Source organism: Leopardus geoffroyi, chromosome C1 (genome assembly GCF_018350155.1).
Source record: "Leopardus geoffroyi isolate Oge1 chromosome C1, O.geoffroyi_Oge1_pat1.0, whole genome shotgun sequence".
NCBI classification, from domain to species: Eukaryota; Metazoa; Chordata; class Mammalia; order Carnivora; family Felidae; genus Leopardus; species Leopardus geoffroyi.
The window spans coordinates 20,999,331-21,022,225 of record NC_059328.1 but is presented as its reverse complement, the minus strand read 5'-3'; the positions used below and the strand labels follow the sequence as shown (position 1 = coordinate 21,022,225).

At 46.3% G+C, this 22,895-nt stretch overlaps 2 protein-coding genes across 4 annotated transcripts in view; one reads left to right on the top strand and one right to left on the bottom strand.

Moving 5' to 3' along the window:
* Positions 1-14,115, top strand: part of EYA3 (EYA transcriptional coactivator and phosphatase 3) — a 103,267-nt gene extending 89,152 nt beyond the window's left edge. For all 3 annotated transcript variants that reach the window (XM_045476289.1, XM_045476290.1, XM_045476288.1), the window contains 2 exons: positions 6,887-6,987; positions 10,439-14,115. In XM_045476289.1, the coding sequence (XP_045332245.1) occupies positions 6,887-6,987; positions 10,439-10,519 (182 nt within the window). In that variant the 3' untranslated portion in view covers positions 10,520-14,115. The remainder of the gene's footprint in view (positions 1-6,886; positions 6,988-10,438) is intronic.
* Positions 14,116-16,695: 2,580 nt separating this feature from the next.
* XKR8 (XK related 8) lies at positions 16,696-22,883 on the bottom strand. Its single transcript, XM_045476286.1, has 3 exons — positions 22,275-22,883; positions 19,864-20,060; positions 16,696-18,285 (listed from the first exon to the last, which is right to left on the bottom strand). The coding sequence occupies exons 1-3, from the start codon at positions 22,565-22,567 to the stop codon at positions 17,576-17,578; spliced, it is 1,200 nt and encodes a 399-aa protein (XP_045332242.1). The 5' UTR covers positions 22,568-22,883; the 3' UTR covers positions 16,696-17,575.
* Positions 22,884-22,895: the final 12 nt, after the last annotated feature.

Below are 22,895 nucleotides of genomic sequence, written 5' to 3'. Positions count from 1 at the left end.
AAGAAGTGTTGACAAAGATGTGGATAAATTGGAACCCTTCTGCCCTTTTGGTGGGAACATAAAATGTTGAAACTGCTATGGAAAACCATACAGCAGTTCCTCAAAAAAATTAAAGATAGAACTATCATATGATCAGCAATCCCACTTCTGGGTATCTATCCAAAAGGATTGAATGCAGGTTCTCAAAAAAATATTTGCACACCTGTGTTCATAGTAGCCAAGAGATGGAAGCAGCTCAGATGTCCATCAAATGATTGGCTCGACAAGATGTGGTGTATACGTACAGTGGGGTTTTATTCAGTCATAAAAGGGAAGAAACTCTTGTCACATACAGCCACACGTATCAGCCTTGAAGGCACTCTGCTAATGGGGTAAGCCAGTCACAGAAAGACAAATACTTCTTAGAGTAGTCAGATTCATAGAAATAGAAAGTAGAATGGTGATGAACAGGGGCTTGGAGGGGAGGGAAATGGGGAATTGGCTGTTTAATGGGTATAGAATTTCAGCTTTGCACCATGAAAATTTCTAGAGATATATGTTGCGCAACAATGTGAGTATACTTTACGCTACTGAAGTGTACATTTAGAAATGGTGAAGATGGCAAATTTTCTGTTCTGTGTTCCTTACCACAGTTTTTTGAAAAGGAAAAAAATAGTAATAAGGACTAGAATTCAAGTCCTATCTCTCCCAGTTACTAGTTCTTACCTTAGGCAAATTACTTTATCTCCTGAGCCTCAGTTTTCGTATATAAAATGAGAAACTTCCAGATAGGTTGTGAAATCAAATGAGACTATATGAAGGTACTTTTTAACCCCTAAAAATGTATTCAGTACCAAATGTGTGAGACAGTGGGTACTCAGTAAACATCTGCTGAATTAATTAATTGGTGCCAGGTTTATACAAGACCAACTTGTTCTATTAAGAAGGCAGCAGAGGGGCACCTGGGCGGCTCAGTGGGTTAAGCGTCTGACTTCGGCTCAGGTCATGATCTCACAGTTTGTGGGTTCGAGCTCCGCATCAGGCTGCGTGCTGACCGCTTGCTCAGAGCCTGGAACCTGCTTCAGGTTCGGTGTCTCCTTCTCTCTCTGCCCCTCCCCCGCTCACGCTTTGTCTCACTCTGTTTCTCAAAAATAAATAAATGTAAAAAAATATTTTTTTTAATAAAAAAAAGGCAGCAGAATCTCACTCTGCTTCTTGTGTGCTACACACGGTCAGGGAAAGAGGAACATGACAACCCTCTCTTCGGCTGTTCAGACTCTTTCTGCTTACAGTTTCTACTTCCACATTGTACCATTGTACTTCCTAGAGTTTGAAGCTGAGCTGTGGTTATTCATTTTTTTAATCTACTACATGCCTACTGATCAGCTTTCTCCATAAAAAGTAGGTCTGATTTTTTTTTTCTTTTTATATCCCAGGACCTGTGGAGGTTATAAGCCCACCAAGCCCTTTTGACATTTATTTTTCTTCCTTCATTCACCAAATATTTCTTGGTCACGTTTATATGCAAGGCATTTTGCTAGGCGTTGGGGATACAGCAGTGATCCAAAAAGACAAAAATCCTTGCCCCTAGTGGGAAGAAATGGTCGGTCAGTAAATAAGTAAGTAAGTAAACTACATATGTCATATGGTCATAAGTACTATGGCTGACAATCAGGAAAAGAAAGTCATGTTTCTTTTTTTTAATTTTTAATTTAAAAAAAATTTTTTTAATGTTTTATTTATTTTTGAGAGAGAGAGACGGAGTATGAGCGGGGGAGGGACAGAGAGAGAGGGAGACACAGAATCAGAAGCAGGCTCCAGGCTCCGAGCTATCAGCACACAGCCCGATGCAGGGCTCGAACCCATGAACCATCAGATCATGACCTGAGCCGAAGTCAGACGCTTAACTGACTGAGCCACCCAGGCACCCCTAATTTTTTTATTTTTGAGTGAGAGAGAGAGCGAGAGCACGCGCGGGGGAGGAGCAGAGAGAGAGAGAGGGAAACACAGAATCCAAAGCAGGTTCCAGGCTCCAGTCAGATGTTCCTGATGGATCAAATAAGGTTGCTTTTAGCTACATGGAGGAGGTCATTAATAATCTTGACGTGCAGTTTGAGCAAAATGATGGGGGTGAAATCCTAATTGGAATGGACTTAAGAGAGAATGGGAAGAGCTGGAGAAGTCAACCATATGACAACACTTTAGATCAATTGTAAAGAATAACAAAGAAATGAGGCAGTAATTGGAGAAGTATATGGGTTCAAGAAGATTTTCGAACAGAAGAGAAATTCTACCAAGTTGATATGCAGGTGGAAATGATTCACACATGAGGAAGGACAATAGCGATGCCTCCTGTGTGTCAGGTATTGCCAAGGCGCTAGGAATACAGCAGTTACAAAATCCTCTGTACTCATGGAACTTATCTTCACTTGCTGGTGCTAATTGGGTTATCTATCCATATGAAGAGAAAAGCAGAATTATATTCCTTCTTTATGCTATTTGAAAAAATAAATCCTAAATGGATTTAAAAAAAAAAAAAAAAACATGGTAAGCAGAAGTTTAACTTTTAGAAGAAAATACAGAAGAGTAGAAAAGGATCTCATTTAAAAGACCCCAAAATTAGGGGTGCTTGGGTGGCTCCATGGCTTGAGCACTGACTCTTGGTTTCAGCTCAGTGATGATCTCACAGTTAGTGAGTTCAAGCCCCACATTGGGCTCCATGCTGATGGTGCGGAGCCTGCTTGGGATTCTCTCTCTCTGCCCCTCCCCTGCTCGCTGTCTCTCTCTCTTTCTCTCTCTTTCAAAATAAATAAACTTAAAAAAAATAGACCCCAAAAATAGTTCTAAAAAACAAAAAATTATTGTTTTGATTAGATGAAGCTTTTAATTTTATATCCAGTGAAAGATAGTATAAAGTGACAAAACAAACCAGACTGGGAAAAGATATTTGCAACCCTTTTACTTGTTAATTGGTATACAAAATCTATAAAGAACTATAAATCATTAAGCAACAAACAACATATTAGAAAAGTGGACAGAAACCTTGGAACAGCCAGTTTGCAGAAAAGGAAAATCAGTTTGCCAGTAAGCAGATGAAGAGTTCCTTAACCTCACCAATTAAGGATATTCAGATTAAAGAAATGCAAATTAAAATCTGATACATTTCCTGTTCATCAGATTGCTAGAGACTTAGTCTGACAATGCCCAATTTTGTCAAGAAAATGGAAACACTCTATCTGTGGGATTGAAAATGGATATAGCCCTTCTTGGAGAACAGTTTGTCAATGTCTTGTAAAGTTGGAGATGTGCATAACCCTGTGATCAAGCAACTCCACTTTTATAAATTTTTTTTAACATTTATTTATTTTTGAGAGAGAGCATGAGTGGGGAAGGGGCAGAGAGAGAAGGAGACACAGAATCTGAAGCAGGTTCCAGGCTCTGAACTGTCAGCACAGAGCCCAATGTGAGGCCTAAACTCACAAACCGTGAGATCATGACTTGAGCCGAAGTTATCATGAGATCATGACCTGAGACGCTTAACCGACTGAGCCACCCACGCACCCCTAAGCAACTCCACTTTTAGATAGATACACTTTAATACAGGGGTCTGCAGACTCTAACTCATGTGCCAGATTCTGCCCAATGCCTATTTCTATAAAGTTGTATTAAAACATAGCAATGTCGGATGATTTCAATAGCTGCTTTCACTCTACAGTAGCAGAATTCAGTTGTTGCAACAGAGATCATATGACCTGCAAAGCCTGAAATATTTACTACCTGACTCTATACAGGTAGTTTGCCAACCCCTGCCCTTAAGTAATTCCCACATCCACAAGGAGACTTGTGTGAGAATTTTTTTTTTTTTTTGATGCCACATTGTTCATAATAGAAACTAATTAGAGACAGCCTATCTGTGAACCTGTCCATGAAAAGAAAATGGATAAGTAGATATATCCAAACAATGGAATGCTATATGGCAGTTAAAAGCGAATGAACTAACCTACGTACATCTGCAAGGATTAATATGAAAAACAATGTTCAACACAAAAAAACACATTGCAGATAGGTAAGTACAGCATGTATCGTTTATCTAGAGGTCAAAAATGTTCACAGCCATATACCATACATTGTTAATGGATACATATGCAGAAAGGAAGGGTCATCAGGTGGGGATACACAGGAAACTTCAAAAAAAATCTAATATCTCATTATTCTTATTTTTTTATCTAAAGCAAAGATAAAGTGTTTAAGATTTGACAAAAGTGGGTCGGTGGAAGGTATACAGGAATTTATTTTATTCTTTTTTGAGTGTGTATGTTGATTTCATTTACAATAGATTAGGGGAAATCCAGCCCCCCTTCATATTTTGCTGTTGCTGCCACTGCTTCACTATGCATTTCATAAGAACCCAGAGCACTTGCTAAAGCCTTTCATACTTGAAAGGTAGATCTTCTGCAGTGCTTTTTATACTGAGTCCTGACACCCATTGAGTGGGAATGATTGTATTCCCTTTGACAGTACATGTGCTTATTTGGTAATTTTTCTCAATCTCATTTCACCCAGAGCTGATTTGCGAAGCTATAGTGGTACCTGGTGCCTTGGTAGCCCCAGTGAGAGGCTTAAGGCTTTCCTTGACAGAACTGTGAAATGGGGAGCAAGGAGACGAAATATTTGTTTCCTTCCTCTGAAATGATTTCAGAGCTTTGGTTCTGTTAATCGCCACTCTGTTATCTTGGACATTAACAAGACTTCTCAAAATCATCTCTGAAAATGTCATAAGTGTTTTTGATAGGGGAAGCCCAGAAACCTAATATTCTCCAAAGGCTTGTTTAAAGTCTTGCAGCTGTTTGACATTTGGTAAGCTGAGTGGCCATTGCCCATACCCTCCTGAATGGAAAGCTCATCTCCAGAATTTTTTTGAGAGAGTAAAATGGAGGAGGTATGTTTACCAACGGTATTGGGAGTCATTTTTTCATGTAGCTACTTCTTCACTTTGAGCTGTTAATAACTCTCTCCATCTCTTGATCCTTTTAGAGGAGACATTCCTAAATGTATCTCATCCTTGATCATTACATGCCAGAACAATGAAAACATCTCTTGTGTCCTTGTCCTCTAAATAGGAGACATTCCCTTTGTTGGGTCTTGGGAAAAAAGTCTAAAATCTGATTTAAGGTTTTTTTCTATAGACAGATCATAAAGTAGACTGGGTCTGCCAGTGGTTGGCTTAGGTCATAAGGATGTAATATTTGGAATGGAATTAAGACAGCTCTTTGAACATAATAAAAATTTATTATTAGTGGAAAGATTTAATATTTGAATCGGGGCTCAAAACATGGATTATAGTCATCTACTGAATCATTTATGAGATTAATATGCATTTACTCTGCAAACATTGAATTGCCTGATTCGAACGTCCAACATCACAATGCTATTGCAAAGTGTTAGCACTGAAAGGGACCTGAGGGCACCTGAGCCAAGCTTTTTATTACAAGTGGGAGACTGAAGCCCAAAGTGGACTAGTGTTTGGTCCAGGTGACTAGTTCACCTGGTTTGAGGTGCCAGTTGGGCTAGAGATTTCAAAGACTTGCAGTTGCTTAGATGTGCCAAGCAGGACTTCTGAGTAAAGGTGTACAGGTTTTCTTGTCAATTACGATCTAGTCTTCTCCAGTTGATGTATTTATATACTTATTGCAACAATTTTCCAGCAGATGGCAGTCAAGTGCCTTGAGGAAGAGGCACTTTTTTCTTCCTCACTCAGGAACCTTGGTGCTAAGTCACTGGTCTGGTAAGAAGAAGGGATGAGGTTAATGGAGCAGGATGAAGAAGAAAGCAGAGTTAGGACTTTGCCTAACAGAAACAGGGAAATAAAGTCTAAGATGGTGAAAAGAGCAAGGGAGATAATTGCCTTCTTGTTTACTTATGCAACTAAAGTATCTTTCCTACACCAGTATCATCTGTGCATCTTTCTGGTGTGTTTCACATGGGATTTGAATTTTGATACATTGCCAGTGTTTTTCAACTGTCTGCATGGATTTAAATCACCCTTTCCCAAGGTCAATTTCAGAGATACAGTATCTCAGTTGCTTGCAGTTACAACATATAATAGGATATTCTGGATGTGACAGATTTACTGCCATATTCATTGGCACTCTGGAGCTCTACCCCACTAAAAGACATAAGACCCATGCCTAGGACTGTTTCTGGAAAATGAAGAATGGGAGGAAAATGGCCGTTAGCCCATTTCTTGTTACAAACAAATCAGGACCTTATGCTTCCACTTTTTTTTTTTTTTCCTATACTAAAACGTTTCCCTCCAAAATCATCCTTTCATCATGGCATAATAGCCAGAACCTAGACTTGGAACCAGGAGTCCAAAGTGTAGCTACTAGCTTGTTTGTGATCTAGAACAAGTTTCTAATCTTTTCAGTCTCATTTTCATCTGTAAATATGAAATGGTAGTTATCTCACTGATTATTTTGAGAATTCATTAAAGGAGTACCCTTGAAAGCTGCTTTGTAAGCTATAAAGTACAGGAGATAGGGAGAAGAGAAGTGGTATCCCAGCTGTCACACTTTTTAGGCTCCTTTGCTTCCCATTTATAAAAATTCCCCACACTAAGATCTTAGGGGCTTTACCCTAAATATGAAGATTAAAATAAGAACCTAGAAAGCACAATGCCTAGAAAGCCTGATGTCTTCATTGTTGTCTAAATAGCCCAATTTCCCATTCTTTGGGTAGCGGGCCTGCTGGATCTCTAGCTGTCACGCTTACTCCCCACCAAACTACCCACATGGGCTGCTACTTGTTCTGTCCAAGCATAGGCAGGTGAACCAGCAGCAGCCCTTCTCTCTGGTGTTGAAAAAAGGTAGGGAGAATGTCCTAATGGGAAATTTCTTTTTCTCACCAGGTAAGGAGAGCTGCTTCGAGAGAATCGTGTCTAGGTTTGGAAAGAAAGTCACGTATGTAGTGATTGGAGATGGGCGAGACGAAGAAATTGCAGCCAAACAGGTAAAGAGAACAGTGCGTGTGAGAATGTATGAAGCAATTAGAAAGATGGTAAAAGTCAGGTATCTTAGCAATCGGCTGTGTCTTTAGTGTTTTCCCTTCTCTTTCTCTCCTGTTTTTCTTCAAAGAGGTTCGTTTGTTTCCCCAAATAGAGCTTTCCCTAAAAGTTGTTAGATCCTTCTTGTCCCCCTTCTGTTTGCCACTCAGATTTTAAAATCTTTGAGCCCTGCTGTAGGGACCCCCATCTTCCATCTTCATCTTAGAGGGCAGTGCCTTCCCAGGACTATGAGACTTCACTACAAAAAGGGGCGCCTGGGTGGCTCAGTCAGCTGAGCATCTGACTCTTGATTTCGGCTCAGGTCACGATCCCAGGGTCGTGGGATTGAGCCCCTCTCAGAGGGATTCTCTTTATCTCTCCCCCTCTCCCTCTGCCCCTCCCTCCCACTCACGCTTGCGCGCGCGCGCGCTCTCTCTCTCTCTCTCTCTCTCTCTCTCTTAAAAAAAAAAAAAAAAAAAAGCAGCAAATCACTCTGACTTTTCCAGGCTTTAGATCTTCAAAAAGCCAGTACAATCAAGTAGAAATTTAGATAAAATCCTTTCTGCTTCCAAGCCCAGGAAGGATTCTTCTGACATTAACCTCCTCACTATGCAGGTCCCAACCCCAGGTCACCTCATCTTAATACAGGAAACAGTAGATGAAAGAGTCTTGGCTCTGTAATCTAACAGTAGATTGGTTCAGATCTCATCTGTTTATTTAGCTGTGTGACTTTGGACAGTTTACTTATCCTCCTCTGCATTTATTAAATGGATCTGCAGAAGTTCTTTTCCTCTACCCTAGTTTCTTTCCAGCAACTCTGTTTCTTAGACTTGGAGGTGGTAGGTTGCCAACTAGGACCAGCTGTCCTGATTTCTTCACCCAGTTAATGTAAAAACTTCCACTATTAATAAACTGTGTGATTGGTAATCTGGTGGCATGATTACCTCATAATGTTTTCATTTACCATTTTATGTAGCATTTCTTTCTTTTTCTTTTTCTTTTTTTCTCATGTGTTATCTCTGAGGCTTTGATTCTAAAGTACTTGTTGCCCTCTGGGAAAGACACTAGAAACTAGTAGATGGAGGCATCAGTGCTTCTTGGTTTGAAGAAGGGAGTGGGGGAGATAAAGAACAACTTCAGTCATTAGCAGAGTTGGTGCCTCTAAGCTGATGCCTGTAATCATCTACCATCGAGGGGCACCTGGGTGGCTCAGTTGGTTAAGCGCCTGACTCTTGATTTCTGCTCAGGTTATGATCTCACAGTTTGTGAGTCTGAGCCCCATGCGCTGACAGTGCGGAGCCTGCTTGGGATTCTCTCTACCCCTCCCCTGCAAGCGCGCTGTCTGTCTCAAAATAAATGAATGAACTTAAAAATAAATAAGTAAACAATTAAAACGAAAAAGAATATTAACTGCAAAAGCCAAAGTGATGTCCAACTGGCTTCTTTAAAAAAAAAAAAATCATCTATTATTGATATACCCATTGGAAAATGCCTTTAGAGTTCCATCCAGTTCAACCTCTATCCTGTGAGGGACCTTTTCTGCAGCCACTTTGACAGAAGACATTCTGATTCTTGCTTGAATAAACCCAAGAATGGGGAGTCTGCTTCCTAGGTATCCTGTTCTACCACGGGGCCACCCAGGCTGTTAGGATGTTCCTCCTTCCACAGAACTAAAACTCATGTCTCTAACTTTCACATCCTGGTCCTAGTCCTGAGCACAACATAACACGTCTGTTTCCTCTTCTGCATATTAAAAGCCCTTTAAATATTATATGTGAACAGCATGCTCGAAAAAACCCTGAGCTGCATGCCAAAATAACTGTTGTAGGACTTCAGTGTTCCAGGTAATTTGCAACCAATTTGAGCAAAACAGTCAGTAGAGCTAATCCCCTTCAGCTTCATAGAACATGGTTTCCAACACTTGGATTTTTCAGATCCCTTCTTTAAAATGTGGCTTCCAGGAAAAAAAAATTTTTTTAGTTTAATTTTTTTTTTTTAATTTGTATCCAAGTTAGTTAGCATATAGGGCAACAGTGATTTCAGGAGTAGGTTCCTTAATGCCCCTTACCCATTTAGCCCCTCCCCCCTCCCACAACCCCTCCAGTAACCCTCTGTTTGTTCTCCATATTTAGGAGTGTCTTATTTTGTCCCCCTCCCTGTTTTTATATTATTTTTGCTTCCCTTCCCGTATGTTCATCTGTTTTGTATCTTAAAGTCCTCATATGAGTGAAGTCATATGATATTTGTCTTCTCTAGTTTTGATTGCTGAGTAATACTCCATTGTGTGTGTGTGTGTGTGTGTGTGTGTGTGTGTGTGTGTGTATCCATTCATCCATCGATGGACATTTATCCATTCATCCATCGATGGACATTTGGGCTCTTTCCATACTTTGGCTATTGTTGATAGTGCTGCTATAAACATGGGGGTGCATGTGCCCCTTTGAAACAGCACACCCGTATCCCTTGGATAAATACCTAGTAGTGCAATTGCTGGGTTGTAGGGTAGTTCTATTTTTAGTTTTTTGAGGAACCTCCATACTGTTTTCCAGAGTGTCTGCACCAGTTTGCATTTCCACCAGCAATGCAAAAGAGATACTCTTTCTCCACATCCTTGCAAACATCTCTTGTTGCCTGAGCTGTTCATGTTAGCCATTCTGACTGTTTTGAGGTGGTATCTCACTGTGGTTTTGATTTGTATTTCCCTGATGATGAGTGATGTTGAGCATTTTTTCATGTGTCAGTTGGCTATCTGGATGTCTTCTTTGGAGAAGTGTCTATTCATGTCTTTTGCCCATTTCTTCTTCTGGATTATTTGTTTTTTGGGTGTTGACTTTGATAAGTTCTTTATAGATTTTGATAGTAACCCTTTATCTGATATGTCGTTTGCAAATATCTTCTCCCATTTTGTTGGTTGCCTTTTAGTTTTGCTGAATAATTTTTTTAAGTGGCTTCCAGAACACACAGTATTCTGCACAGGATTCTGACAACATAGTAAATGGGATTATTATTTCTCAGATGTATGTATTCTGCATCTTAGTTGTAAACAAGATATGGGCTTTGTAGCTCTGAAACTTACTAACCATCTATAAAAAAGCAATGTAATATTAATACTGATTTCTTATGTGGGTCATTTTATTTGATCCTAAAGACCCTATGTAGTAGCTAGAATGAGCATATATCATAAATGCACAGTTACCACTAAAGACCTAATAAAAAATCTCTCACTTTTGTAAAGTGTCCTGTAATGTACAAAGTCCTTACGCATATGACTCATTTGATCCTTATAATAGCCCTAGAAGGTGGGCAGAAGTAGAGAGGAGTACCAAGTATCTTGGTGAGAGGAATGGGTATATCGATAAATATGAGCTCCCAAAAGAAGTTGGGTTAATCAACTATCAACTGTCCCCTCTCTTCCAGCACAACATGCCTTTCTGGAGAATCACAAACCATGGAGACCTAGTGTCCCTCCACCAGGCTTTGGAGCTTGATTTTCTCTAAGAACTGGAATGAAGACCCTTCCCCATGAGCTCCTTTCCACTCCTGAAGGGAGCTGGAGACTGAAACTGTCTGGGAACTCTCTCTGTCTCTGTCTCTGTCTCTGTCTCTGTCTCTGTGTGTCTCTCTCTCTTTCTCCACGGAACACTGGTGAGAACACAGTCAGAACCAACAGCTGCAAGGGATGAAGCTTATTTTTGCTAAGAGTGAGCTGCAGCCCCGTGTTCATCCTCGTGTAGAGGCAGGAGACAGTTGGATTGAGAGAACAATAGAGTCACCGCAGCTACAGTGCTTTTAATTCTTCTGGTTTTTGTTTTGTTTTATTTTGTTTCAAAAAATGAAGAAAAGAAAAGGAAATTCTTGGGGCAGACTTGCACTCTTAGTTCATGACCAGTTTGAGAACTGCTCTGAACTTGCAGTTAACAGGATAAATGTGGCAGACTTTTGTGATACCATCTCTTGCAGTCTTTGTAATCTCCTTAGCTGTAGAACATATTCCCAGGGAATGTACATGTTATTTTTATAGTTAAGGGTCTGGTCTCTGAAGCAGGTTTTCCCTCCTTTCTTTTTCTAGCAAGAAAGGGGTGTGTAAAGTTTCCTTGGAAAATAGCGATTGAAATATCTAAAATACCTCTCTGTGACAGTAGCACCTCTTTAGCTGCTCCAGTGGTCTGCTCTCTAGGGTGGTTTCCTTCCTGTTCTTCCATCTCCTAGTTTGCTGAACTGTGGGGCACTGGACACTGATTAACTTTAGACTTTGGTGTTTCCCATCCTAGAAGCCTTAGTCGCTTTTCCAATCCCTGTCCCCCTTTAACCAAATGGCACAACCCTAGAAGTTCCCCCTCTTAAGACAGTAAATTCTAAGCCTTCAGCTTGCCTCTGTCCAAAGGCTGTGTCCTAGTGGGCTTACCTCCAAACTGGAGGAAAAGGACTAAGGCTTCTATGAATTTCTGCTGCTTTGGCTCTTGAAACAAGAAGATTCCATCTTTTCCTCCTGCAGAGAAGCACCCTTCCCCAACAGATGCTCACCCCTACAGCCTTCTCTTCCTTCTTAGTCATCAGTACTAGATTCTTGCCCCTTTCCTGCCTTCTGTACCTCACATCCACCTCCATGCAGCTCTGGCCAATCCTTCGGCTTTGGACCCAAGAAGTTAAATCAAGTCTAAGAATAGACTCCTAACTACATTTGACTTCCTTTGAAACCCTTAAGCCAAGAAAGGTATTCTGGGCATATATTTACCCAGATCTCTGCCTGCTTCTCAAATCCCATTATAAAACGGGAAAACAGAAGGCCAGAAAGACTTTCCTGATTTAAATGAGGGTGCTGGAACACTATTCTATGCCTGAACATTTACTCCTGGGCCAAATGGAGGAACATCTCTCACCCTGACCTCTGGGAAGATCGGTGAGTGCCGGGCAACTAATCCCAGCCTTACAGCCCAGCTGTGTTTGTGGATGCTTCATCCCTCCAAGACCAACCAGGGCATCTGCTCAGGCACGATCAACTCCCTAGAGCTGAGAAAGTTCAGCCTCTCCCAGGCTGCATGGAGAAAGGTAATCATCTAAGCACCTCAGGTGTGCAGTCTGGGTCCTCAGTAGGAGGCATCCCTTGACCAACCCCAGCTATAATTGCCTGCCCTCCAAGATACTGCATATCCATTTCCAGAGATGTTGCAGCATAAAGAGGCCAGACTCCTTCCAATGCCAGGCCACCCAAATAGCAGCAGAGAAAGGCTGATATACACATTCCTTCAGAACTGATTGAGAAAGTGCTTCATTACTCACAATTTTAGGGGAACAGTTTTGGGGGAGGAGTTGAAGTCAGTGCTCATGACTCAGCTGCCCCTTTGGCCTTGTCTCCATTGGCAGGTGGGGGAAGAGACGGGGCATGTACTCTGAGGCCAGCTTTCCATGGTCTATGTTCAGCATAGCTGTCCAGATGCTGCTCTGCCTTGCTTGATAATTGATCCTAGAAATCTCCATGATGGGTCTTTCTTCCAGGACCCAAGCTCTCCCCATACTGGCAGTATAACTGTTGGTTTCTTGCACTGGACATAGGCCATCTGGTTGGCACTATACTTCAGGCTCGTGAGGCTGTGGATGTGGGTACCCCCATCATGCACATAGGTCCACACGCAAACACTTCCCTCTCCCTGCCCTTTGGGAGAAGCTCTTTATCCCTGTAATATGACTTGGACCCCTCTTTCAATGGCATTTCCTCCTCCCCGCCGTGACTGCCCAGCTTCAGTCTTTGCAAAAGGAACTTGAAATTGGCTAAAAGAGGTGAGGAAGCTCTATTGAGCAGAACAACCTCTGCATTTTTCTGGTTATTGCTGCCCTCCTTATAAGGCAGACAGAAGGTGGGAGCTCCCTGATTCCTCTTGGCCAAAGTGAGTTGTCCAGAGAATGCAGTGTTCTTCTTTTACCCTGTGTTTTCTTCCTCCCCAGCACAAAGATCTGGAAAGGAAAGTAAGTGGGTAGCACCAAGAGCTCTTGGAAGCTGAGGGCCAAAGGATACAGTGGGTCATTTCTTCAAGAGGGAAGCCTCTTTATGTGAAAGTGTCCCCAGGAAATTAGCCACGTGATGAGTCTGTCCCCCAGCTGGGCACTGTGGGTTCTATAAGATGGGTCTGCACGTTTCACGGTGAGGACTGTCTCTAGTACGGGATCTGAAGTTGTCAGATGTGTCCTGGGTTTAAGAGGTGGCTTGACTTTCGAATGTAAAACTGACTGTGCCTTAGCATCACTCTGTCCCAATGCCCCTGGGGCAGCTGCTGGTGTCCAGGAGAATAGATGCCTGTTCCAGATTTAGATGCCTATTTGGGCTTTTACTTGGTTTGGGGTGTTCCTGTCTTCTGCAAGTTGGGGGTGGGGGGCAAAGCTAGTGTCCCAGGAGACTTGTGCCACAGCTTGTTCGCAGTTTACACAAACTCACCTTTAAAGCTCCAGGTAGAACCTGATTGGCAAACTCTAGCTGCAGCACGTGGAGCACCAAGATGTTCACTGCTTTGAATGGGTGTCAGTGCCACTGAACCATGGGGGAGAGGAGTATAGAGGCAGAGCCACATTCTTCCCCTTCCTGGTCTAAGCCAACGGTGGTGAGTTCGGGTCTTCCTCTCCTAACTCCTGTAGAAGGGGGCAGTTAGGGGCCTTCTTGAGGAGGCTTCTACTTCTTACCACTAAATTGGTTTCCGTTTTCATCCAAAAGTTGGAACTCTCCAGATGTTCACACTTACAAAGAAGCCAAATCTGAATTCTGGGATTCTAAAATATCTTAAACTCTGAGGGAAAATCTAGTTCTGTCCCATCCCTGATTAGCAGGCCCTCTGTCCCTTCCTCTCTGAGTCAGCTCCAACAAGCAAGGCTCCTTGGCTAGTTCCTGATGCACTGACAGGAGCCATCTCATTAAGGATAACTTCTATTCAAAACATGACCCTCTGGACTTCTGATGCCTCATTTAGCAGGAGAAGGCATTGAGTGGATTGGATATATTTATGTGACTGCGGGCATTCGTGGCTGTGTAGAGTCCTTGACCATAATGTTATATGTAATGGGAACTATCTTATAAACTTGAAAGAATAAAGTTTTTATTTTCTATACAGTTTGCTCCTGTGTCTTTTCTGAGTAGGATCAGCCCAGTTGCCCAGCAAAGTAGGCTCTAAATAGGGCTTCATTAGAAGAAAGTCTGAAGAGCTCATTAGAATGATGGCACCCTTTCAATAATTCAGTCATTAATTTCATCAAAAAAGTAAAAAAAAAAACAAAAAAATTTTGGTATAAATAAATGTACATGGGGGAAATAACAGAAATATTTTAAAATAACTTGCAATGGAAAGTTTATTTCTTAATTGTTTCTAAAATCTATTGCTTTTTAAAGTTTAGGACTGGAATGATCAGAGCTTTCATTTGCTGTCAAATGTGCTAAAACTTAAAGAGAAATCAATACCTTGCTGTGATGAGCTGAAAATGCAAAAGCAATAAAACTGACAAACTGGTACCAAACCTTGCTTGATTTGGCCTGATTTCATATCACATCAACTATTTTTTCTCATTTCATTTCTTCAGATTTGAGTCTGACTGTCCCTCACTGGTTTGGAAAACAGCTGAGAATCTATTTGCCTTTTATTCCAGTGAAGGAGGCCAGAATTTGGGTATAGCTTCCAAGTACCACACATGTCAGACTGTAAGATGTATTTTTTCCCAGATCAATTCCCCCTTAGAAAAGGGCATTGCCTTGGGGCCCTGGGTGGCTCAGTCAGTTAAGCATCCAACTGGGTTTCAGCTTAGGTCATGATCTCACAGTCATGAGATCAGGCCCCGAGTTGAGCTCTGCACTGGGCGTGGAGCCTACTTGGGATTCTCTCTCTCTGCCCCTCACATGGGCTGTCTCTACCAAAAAAAAAAAAAAAAATCTTAATAGGAATCTTGAAATTTCTAATTGTAAATAATGTCACTGTCCTCTTTTTAAAACTGTAAACTATAGGGGCACCTAAGTGGCTCAGTCAGTTAAGCGTCCGACTTTGGCTCAGGTCATGATCTCGCGGTCTGTGGGTTCGAGCCCCGCATCGGGCTCTGTGCTGACAGCTCAGAGCCTGGAGCCTGTTTCAGATTCTGTGTCTCCCTCTTCCTCTGACCCTCCCCTGTTCATGCTCTCTCTCTGTCTCAAAGATAAATAAATGTTAAAAAAAAAAAAAACAAAAAACTGTAAACTATATACAAATGAAGAAGTGACTGCTTCGTTCCACAGGTTTTTAGGTAGTACACTATGTTGTTTCAATTTAATTACATATTACCATCATTTGATAATTTCATTCAGTGATTATAGATTTAGCCAAAATGGTAAAAACACATTTTTTGGATTTTTCTCAGGGGAAAGTGGGGAATTGCCTAAAACACTGTCTTCTCTTTGAGTATATATGGCCTCTCCCCTGAACCCAATCTCCATGTATGACAGGAAGAAGCATGGAAAAGTAAATAGCACAATATTTGTGTTAGTGAAACCATTAGGAAATGTCGGAGACTAGTTTGGGCGTTAAGCCCACCCACTGCGGTCTCAACCCTTGATATTCCCAGTGAGTTGAAAAAAATCACAGTGATTTTACTTATGGATGTGTTTCTGTGTATTTAAATGTAGCCCAAAGAATGGTCATTTTTCTGAGGCTGTTAATATCCTATCCTGAGATGATGAAAATATTCGTTGGTAGTTTTTACTGCCTTCTGTTAAAATTAAGTTGGTAGCCATGTCGGCCATTTTACGGATCCGTGAAATTCAAATCTGGGAATCGCTGGGCGGATTGATCCTAGAGATTCTTTCAGCCTTACCTTTCTATGTATGTCAGGAAGCAGGGCCTCCCCGCGCCCTCCCCCCCCAACCATTATCTCCGGCATCCTTGGCTCTAGGCCAGTGTAGCCGCACAAGCCTCCCCCACCAGTCGCTGCTGATTTGGTCTCTGGGATACAGTGCACCTGTGTGGTTCTGACCCTCATCTCCTTCAGGGCTGAATCCATTTCTCAGGGACGCATCCCCTGGCCATTATAGAAAATTCTAACTCCCACCCACAGCATGCATTCACCTCTCCCTGTGCCCTTTCCTCCTCTTACACTCTCTCATACAGTTTTATTTATCCTGTTTATTGTGTCTGCACTAAAATGAATAATAGAACTGAGACGATCCTGGGTCCCCTCAAGAGGATGACTGCACCTTTTCTTCTCTCCAGTGCCCTTTTCCTTTTCCTTGTTTCCCCAAACCCCAAACCTTCCAGAGCAACTAAAGTTGCACTCCCCTGGCATCACTGACCACCCACATCCCCTAAGCTGCCTCTTCACTGACCTGCTCCCTGAGCCCCCAGCAAAAAGACCTTTCTTCACCCAGGCTCTGGTACTCACTTCCTGATGCTAAAGGCGTTTGTGGCTACTCCTGCCAGCCTAGCAGCACAGCAGGTTAACAGCACACACTAGCGTCGCTCCAGATCTGGGTTCTGATGCCCACCTGGCGACCATCAACCCGCAGTGGCTTACCATCTCCGAAACTTGGAAAACAAGCTTGAGAAGTCCAGCCTGTGCCAGCTGTCTTCTCTGGTCCCAGGACCTTTATCGATTTTAAGGGGTGAACTTCATGTCCCTGGCCCTTCTTTCCAGGTGGCTTTGAACTCTAGATTTAGTTCAGTGACACGACCAGGTTGGAGGGTTCCATGAGGTTTTAATAATACTGTAATAACACTGTTTAATAATACTGAACGAAAACAACACACACGTGTCCACTTGCAGAGACACATATGCGCACACACCTCTTCCTCTCCACATCAACTCTGAGGTAGCAAGTGTACTGCCTAAAGTATAAGAAACACTCTGGGCTGAGCCATGGCCCAGACCACAGATTCAGAAGCACTTGGTTGAAAGGTGGCCCCTAGAGAGCAGGACCAGAGTCTGGGCCAGCCGCACAGAGGCCTTGGGGAGGTTGACAGGGGCCACTGGTTGGACATCCCCGGCTTCCACCGTGACAGCCTACTCAGGAGTAGCTGGAGAGGGTAAGAGATGAAGCTCGGGCGGCAGCTGATCCTGCTCAGGTCCCAAGGATAGAATGTTCCTGGCACAGAAATTGCTCCCAGTAAACATTTGTTGAATGAACTGAATGACGGGTGGGGCAGGGAGGAAGAATTCTGGAGAACACATCCTACAGGTCCTGGACCTTCTAGCCCAGGATACGGAAACCAAGGGGTAGGACAGCACCTCTACCAATTTTAGAGGCGGCCAGGGAGGTGAAAATGCCAGCACTAGGAGCTTTGGGGCACCAGCTATACTGGTTGGCAGGGGAAGGAGGGGGGGGGGTCTCTTCTTTCCTCCCAAAGTGCCTTGTACATAACTAGGGCCCTTGAGCCTCCAGGGCCCAGCCTTTCTCATCTCTCGTTCTCGTCCTTGATATCAGGCCTCTGCCTTATTCAGCTCTGGTCTCCAGTGCCCGGCACATCAGGCATTAAGTGCTTCTTGAGTGAATCAAGAGTGAATCAGTTCCACCAACTGATGCCATCTGTTCTGTCCCCTGCTGGGTCTGACCCTGCCTCAAAGGACCCCATTCACCTCTCCCTTCTGTGGCAAAGCAGCCTCATCCCTAACCCTGGGGAAAAAGTTCTGAGCCAACTGGGCCATGCGCCTGTTCTGAGGCAGCCGACGCCACTCGAGGGAGCCGAGGCCTCGGGTCCCATCCACGCGGTCAGGCTCCCAGCGGCAGCTAGGGTGCAGCCAGCGGTAGTAGACAAGCCGCAGAGCCAGGCCCAGGAGGACGCAGACGCCGCCCACAGGCAGCAACGTCTGCAGTGGGATCCCACTGGGCAGCCAGGCGATGTGAGTCAGCCAGGTGACCGCCATGAGAACACTGTCACTCAGGAGGAACACCAGGTGGATGGCGGCGCGGCCTCGGGTACGGCCCTCGGCCACGTTGAACCAGGAGAAATAAAGAATGGTGGCCACGGTTGCCCGGTACAGCCACTCGGAGCAGGAATCTGGCATGAAGTCCGTGCCCTGAAGCCAGACCCAGAAGAGCAGCACCAGCCACAGGCCCAAGAAGTGCAGGGCCACATAGTGGGGGAAGAGAGCTGAGAAGAGGGCCACGACGAAGACTCGGGGCCACAGCAGCAGCAGGTTCCACAGGAAGTAGACCACAGAGGAGCCTGGCCCCAGGGGCGGCTTGGAGGGGAGGCAGGTGCGCAAGGCCCGGTGGTAGTCAAGCAGAGCCCACGAGATACCCACGAAGGATGTGCAGATGCCGACCCCTATAGAGAGCAAGTGGAAACAGGTGAGCCCTGTGGGCAACCTGCCCGGCGCTCCCTAGAGGTCACAGCCCCCCAGGGGTGGGTGTGGCAGCCCCTGATAGCTGAAGGGAAACTACACCTGGAAAACATCCGTTCAGGCAACCAAACACCGAGCTGGGGTTCAAATATGGAGTTTGCCCTGCACCACAAAGCTTTACTTTTCAGGTGCTACCATGGTGATATTCTTCACGGATGAAGGGGGTGTGACTTACCCCTCATCTGCACCCTGTAACCCAGCATCCAGGACCCCAGGCCCTGGCCACACCCTGAGCATCTTCTGGGGCCCTGTAACCCCTTCCTTTCCCGGAAGAGCCCAAGGCTTTCTTGGGACTGAAAATCAGCAATCCCAGTTCCCCTTCTGTGGTCTCAGAAATGGAAGCAGGAAATTCCAGGGTTTCCTGGGTGAAGCCGCACTCCGGGCCAGGAGGGATGTCTCTGCCACACAGATAGGATGTCTCAGCTCAGGCTGGGCCTTCGTCTTGCTTGATTTCTCGACACTCCAAGGTTACGGTGGAGATTCTGTCCCACCTCCTGGCCGCCCACTCTGGACTAGAAGCACTGGACCTCCAGGGAGGGATAGAAGCAGCACTGGAATGTCTCTAGAATGCTTCCTCCCCTGCCCTTTCCCACGGTGGTCAGTCAACAGGTGTTTACTGGGAACCTGTTACGGACTAGGAAGCCCACCCCCACCCTGGAAGCAGATCTGTGGCCCATGTCCCTTTCTAACTACCTGGCTGATATCCTTCCAGTTTGCCCAGCACACCGCATTCTCTGACCTGGACAAGCTTAGCCCACAATGTTAGGTAGACCAGGAGCACGTGCCCTGCGAGTTCCAGCCTGAATGGTCCCTGAGGTCACTTACCCGGACCCCACTCCACCCCACCCCGCTCTGCAGGTGACCTGTAACATCTCAGCCGCCTCTGTCTAGAGTCTAAGCATACGGTAATTATCAATCTCCTGGTCTCTGAGCTCCTTGAGGGGACGAAACATTCTGCTCCGCTGGGACCCCTAGAGCCCAGTACCTGGCACATAATAGCAGCTAAATAAATGTTCACTAAATAAACTTAGGAAAAGCCGTCTCTTCCCTCACTCCCTGCCTGCCATGCACATACAGTGTAGACTGGCTCCATGTAGCCCTGATCCTAGACACCCACATCCCTCAAACGGACAAAAATATGTGCCCAGTGGATGCTATGTGCCCCGGGCAGATTACTTCACCTTTCTGCACCTCTTCCCTCTCATGTAAAATGGAGAGAAACGTAGCACAACCTGTAGGGCTGCTGTGCGTGGGAGTAATGCCAACAATACAGCACTTTACAGGGGGCCCGGCTGATAGCTGGCCCTCGATCATCATGGCCGCTGTTACTGTCATTCATCCTGACTCAGAAGGCTAAAGGGTTGAACGCAGACCTGCCGGGCTAAAGGGTATTCTCCTGTTTTCTAAGCAGCTTTTATAAAAGAGTGAAAATACTCCTGACATTTGTCGGAAGCTTTCCCAAGCCATGAAAAGGGGGGCTGGCCACTGGCCCCATCACTCACACTGGTAGGACTCAGCCCGGCCGCTCTGCAACACAATGGCCAGCACCAGCGTGAGCTGTGGAGTCGTCTCCAAGAAGGTCTCAAAGAGCCGCAGCATGCTGATGTCCAGAGTCAGGAAGTCGGCATAAGCCAGGTCAAAGTCAGAGGGCGCCTCCTGCTGCCACACCAGCAGCCCCTGCTGCAGCCCCTGCACGCACCTAGGCAGCACATACGGATGCCCCAAGGGGCCAGGTTAGTGTCCTGTGATGTTCCACCTTCCCTCCCCCGCTGGGTAGATGCGGACGGGCTCCGATCCTAGTCTGTCACTTACATGCCGTGGGGCCTTGGGCACCAGTGACTTAACCTCACTGAACTTGTTTCCCATCGTAAAGTGGGGATCAATACAACTACCGCCGCTCCAGCTGGCCAGCACGTCCCAAGGTCATCACAAACCTTGTCCCATGTACTCCTTACAACATCCCCATTTGACAGATAGGGAAACAGGACCAAAGCGCTAATAAATGGTGGAAACAGGATTTGAACCCAAAGCTGTCTGAATTTCAAAGGCATACTATGAAATTGCCTCAGGTGATAGTTCTCAAATGTTAGCAAGCATAAGAATTTCTTAGGATCCTGTGGGGAAGGGGGGGGGCCACTGAGAGCTTCTGAGCCCGGGCAAGATAGGTCAGACTGTGCTATGGAAAGATCACCCTGGCTGTGGAGATGTGGGAGGGATGGAGGGGTTAGAATGGAAGCACAGATCCATTTAAGAGGACTGCCCAGAGTGATGGGCATGGAGTCCAAGGCAGAGTTAAAAGCGAGCCCAGAGGCTGGAGAGATAGGCATGGGTGACCCATTGGCATGAGGGAGGTAGTGGAAGGTGCCCCAAGATCTCCCCCACCCATAACTGATCTCGGTTGCCCACTGGGAGGTGAGCCCATTCACTCACTGTGAATTCATTCATCAGACATTTACTGTCACTTTCCCTGGACAGACTTGACAATACACTAAGGGAGCAGGGGGGCAGGCCCAGGTTGGGGCTCTCCCTCAGCAGGAACCTCTGCCTCTGGTCCCCAAGGCCCCCGCCTCAGTCTAATCACAGACAGGTAGAGACCCCATTTTCAAAACCAAAATTCAGTATAGTCCATCTGCCTCGTGCTCAGCAGAAACAGAAGGGAAGACACATGATACAGTTATGGATTCAGGGTTCATTGAGGCCCACTGGGACGGGGTAGCTGCACCCCTTCATGCCCGGCTGGCACGTAACTGATGCCTGTGCAGTCCCTCAGGCAAAACTCCAAGATTCCAAGCTCCTCTTGTCCACCCCTGGAGACTCAACGCAGCTTCGTCAAAGCAAGATGTGGAGAGCATCTGTGAAATGGATTCGAGAGCAGATCCCGCCTCCAGCCACCCCATCCCTACCCAGATCACATCACGTCCTGACTTCATCACATGGCTCTGATCCCTTGGTTTCAGTTTCCTCAACTCGAGGGGGCCCTGCCAGTGCTGAAAAGGAGTACAATCCACACAGATTTGCTGGGCCCCAGCCTGTGCCCGGCCCTGGCTGGCTCAAGGGGCATGGATGAGTCAGACCCCATCTCTGCCCTCTTGCTGGCGCTGGGGGGGTGAGGGGGTGGGGCAGGGAGAACAAAAGTGGGAAAGAAGGGCTGAGAGAAGGGGCTCTGCTCTGGGGGGGTCCCGGCTGCTGAAGCTCCCCAGGGACCCAAGTAATCAAGCTGGCTGACATTTGTCGAATGCTTACTCTGCATCAAAGCAACTTACAGGTCTTAGTTCGTTTAATCCCTCCCAAACTGAGGCAGGCACTATAACCATCCCCACTGGAACAAAGAGTAAACTGGGACCCAGAGGGTTCAAGTGACTCGCCCAAGGCCCCACCCACAGCCAAAAGGAACACCTGGGCCTGCCATTACCCTAGATTCTGCCAAGACCCCCGGCACCATGCTAGTCACGTTCCCACTCTTGCCTTCGCTCCTCACAATAGCCCCCCGCCCCCGCCCCTGCCAGAGATGTCTATCGATTACTGCCGCCTTTTAACACAGGAGGAAACCGAGGCTCAGAGAACGGCAGGAATGAGGCCACAGATGGTAAATTAGCTAGGACTGGATCCCAGAGAGGTCGGGCTCCAAATCACGTGCCTCCTTTTCTTCTCTGGGCTTCAGTTTCTTCCCCCGTGCCAGAGGGTAGGACTAGCTGGGCTCTGACGGCTGTCAGCGGGTGTTCTCTTTCTTTAGGGGCGGGGAACTCACCTGTAGGCAGAGGTGCCCACAAGGGCTTGGCTTCCCCCCCTGGGTCCCCATCCTCTCCTTCCCAGCCCCTCCCCGGTGTCCGTGCTCTCCCCTGTGCTACTAGCCCAGCTGCAGGTGCCGCTGGGCTCCGTCCCTCTTCCCTCCCCCCGAGGGCGGGGCGCTCACCTGTACAGGTAGCCCAGCTGCAAGAGATGCAGCAGTGCCAGGCAGCGGCCTGGGGGCTGGGACGCGTGCAAGCCGACGGGGTCGGCGCGCAACCAGACCCAGCTGAAGAGCTGCAGCGCCACAGACGCGAGGCCCAGCAGCGCCAGCACCAGCGCGGCCCACAGGTAGCGGCCGCTGAGCACATACTGGCCGGCGGCCCAGAGGTCGGCGCCCAGGTCGACCAGGAAGGCGGCGGTGCCCAAAAAGCCCAGGACCAGGTCCCAAAGGAGCGCGGCGCGGGGCAACCAGGGCATGACCCGCCAGCCTCTCCCCCTCTGGGCTCAGACCCGCCCTCTGAGCCCGGGGTCGCCGCGGCAGGAAGGAGGCGGGCGCAGCTCCAGGGGCCGCCCAGGGCCCGGGCCTTCTGGGCGGGACTTCCCCGTCCCGCCCTGTCCGGGGAGGAGCAAGGCCCCGGGACCCCGCGGCTGGGGCGTCCGCCGACCCCACCTGTTTCCGTCTGCGCCCCAGACGGACGCCCGCGGCTGCGTTCCCGCAACCGGCGCAGGGGTACCCGCACCCAGCCCCGCTGGGCCCCGAGGACCGCTAGGACGGGCCCAGGCACACTGCCCTTACTTAGTTCAG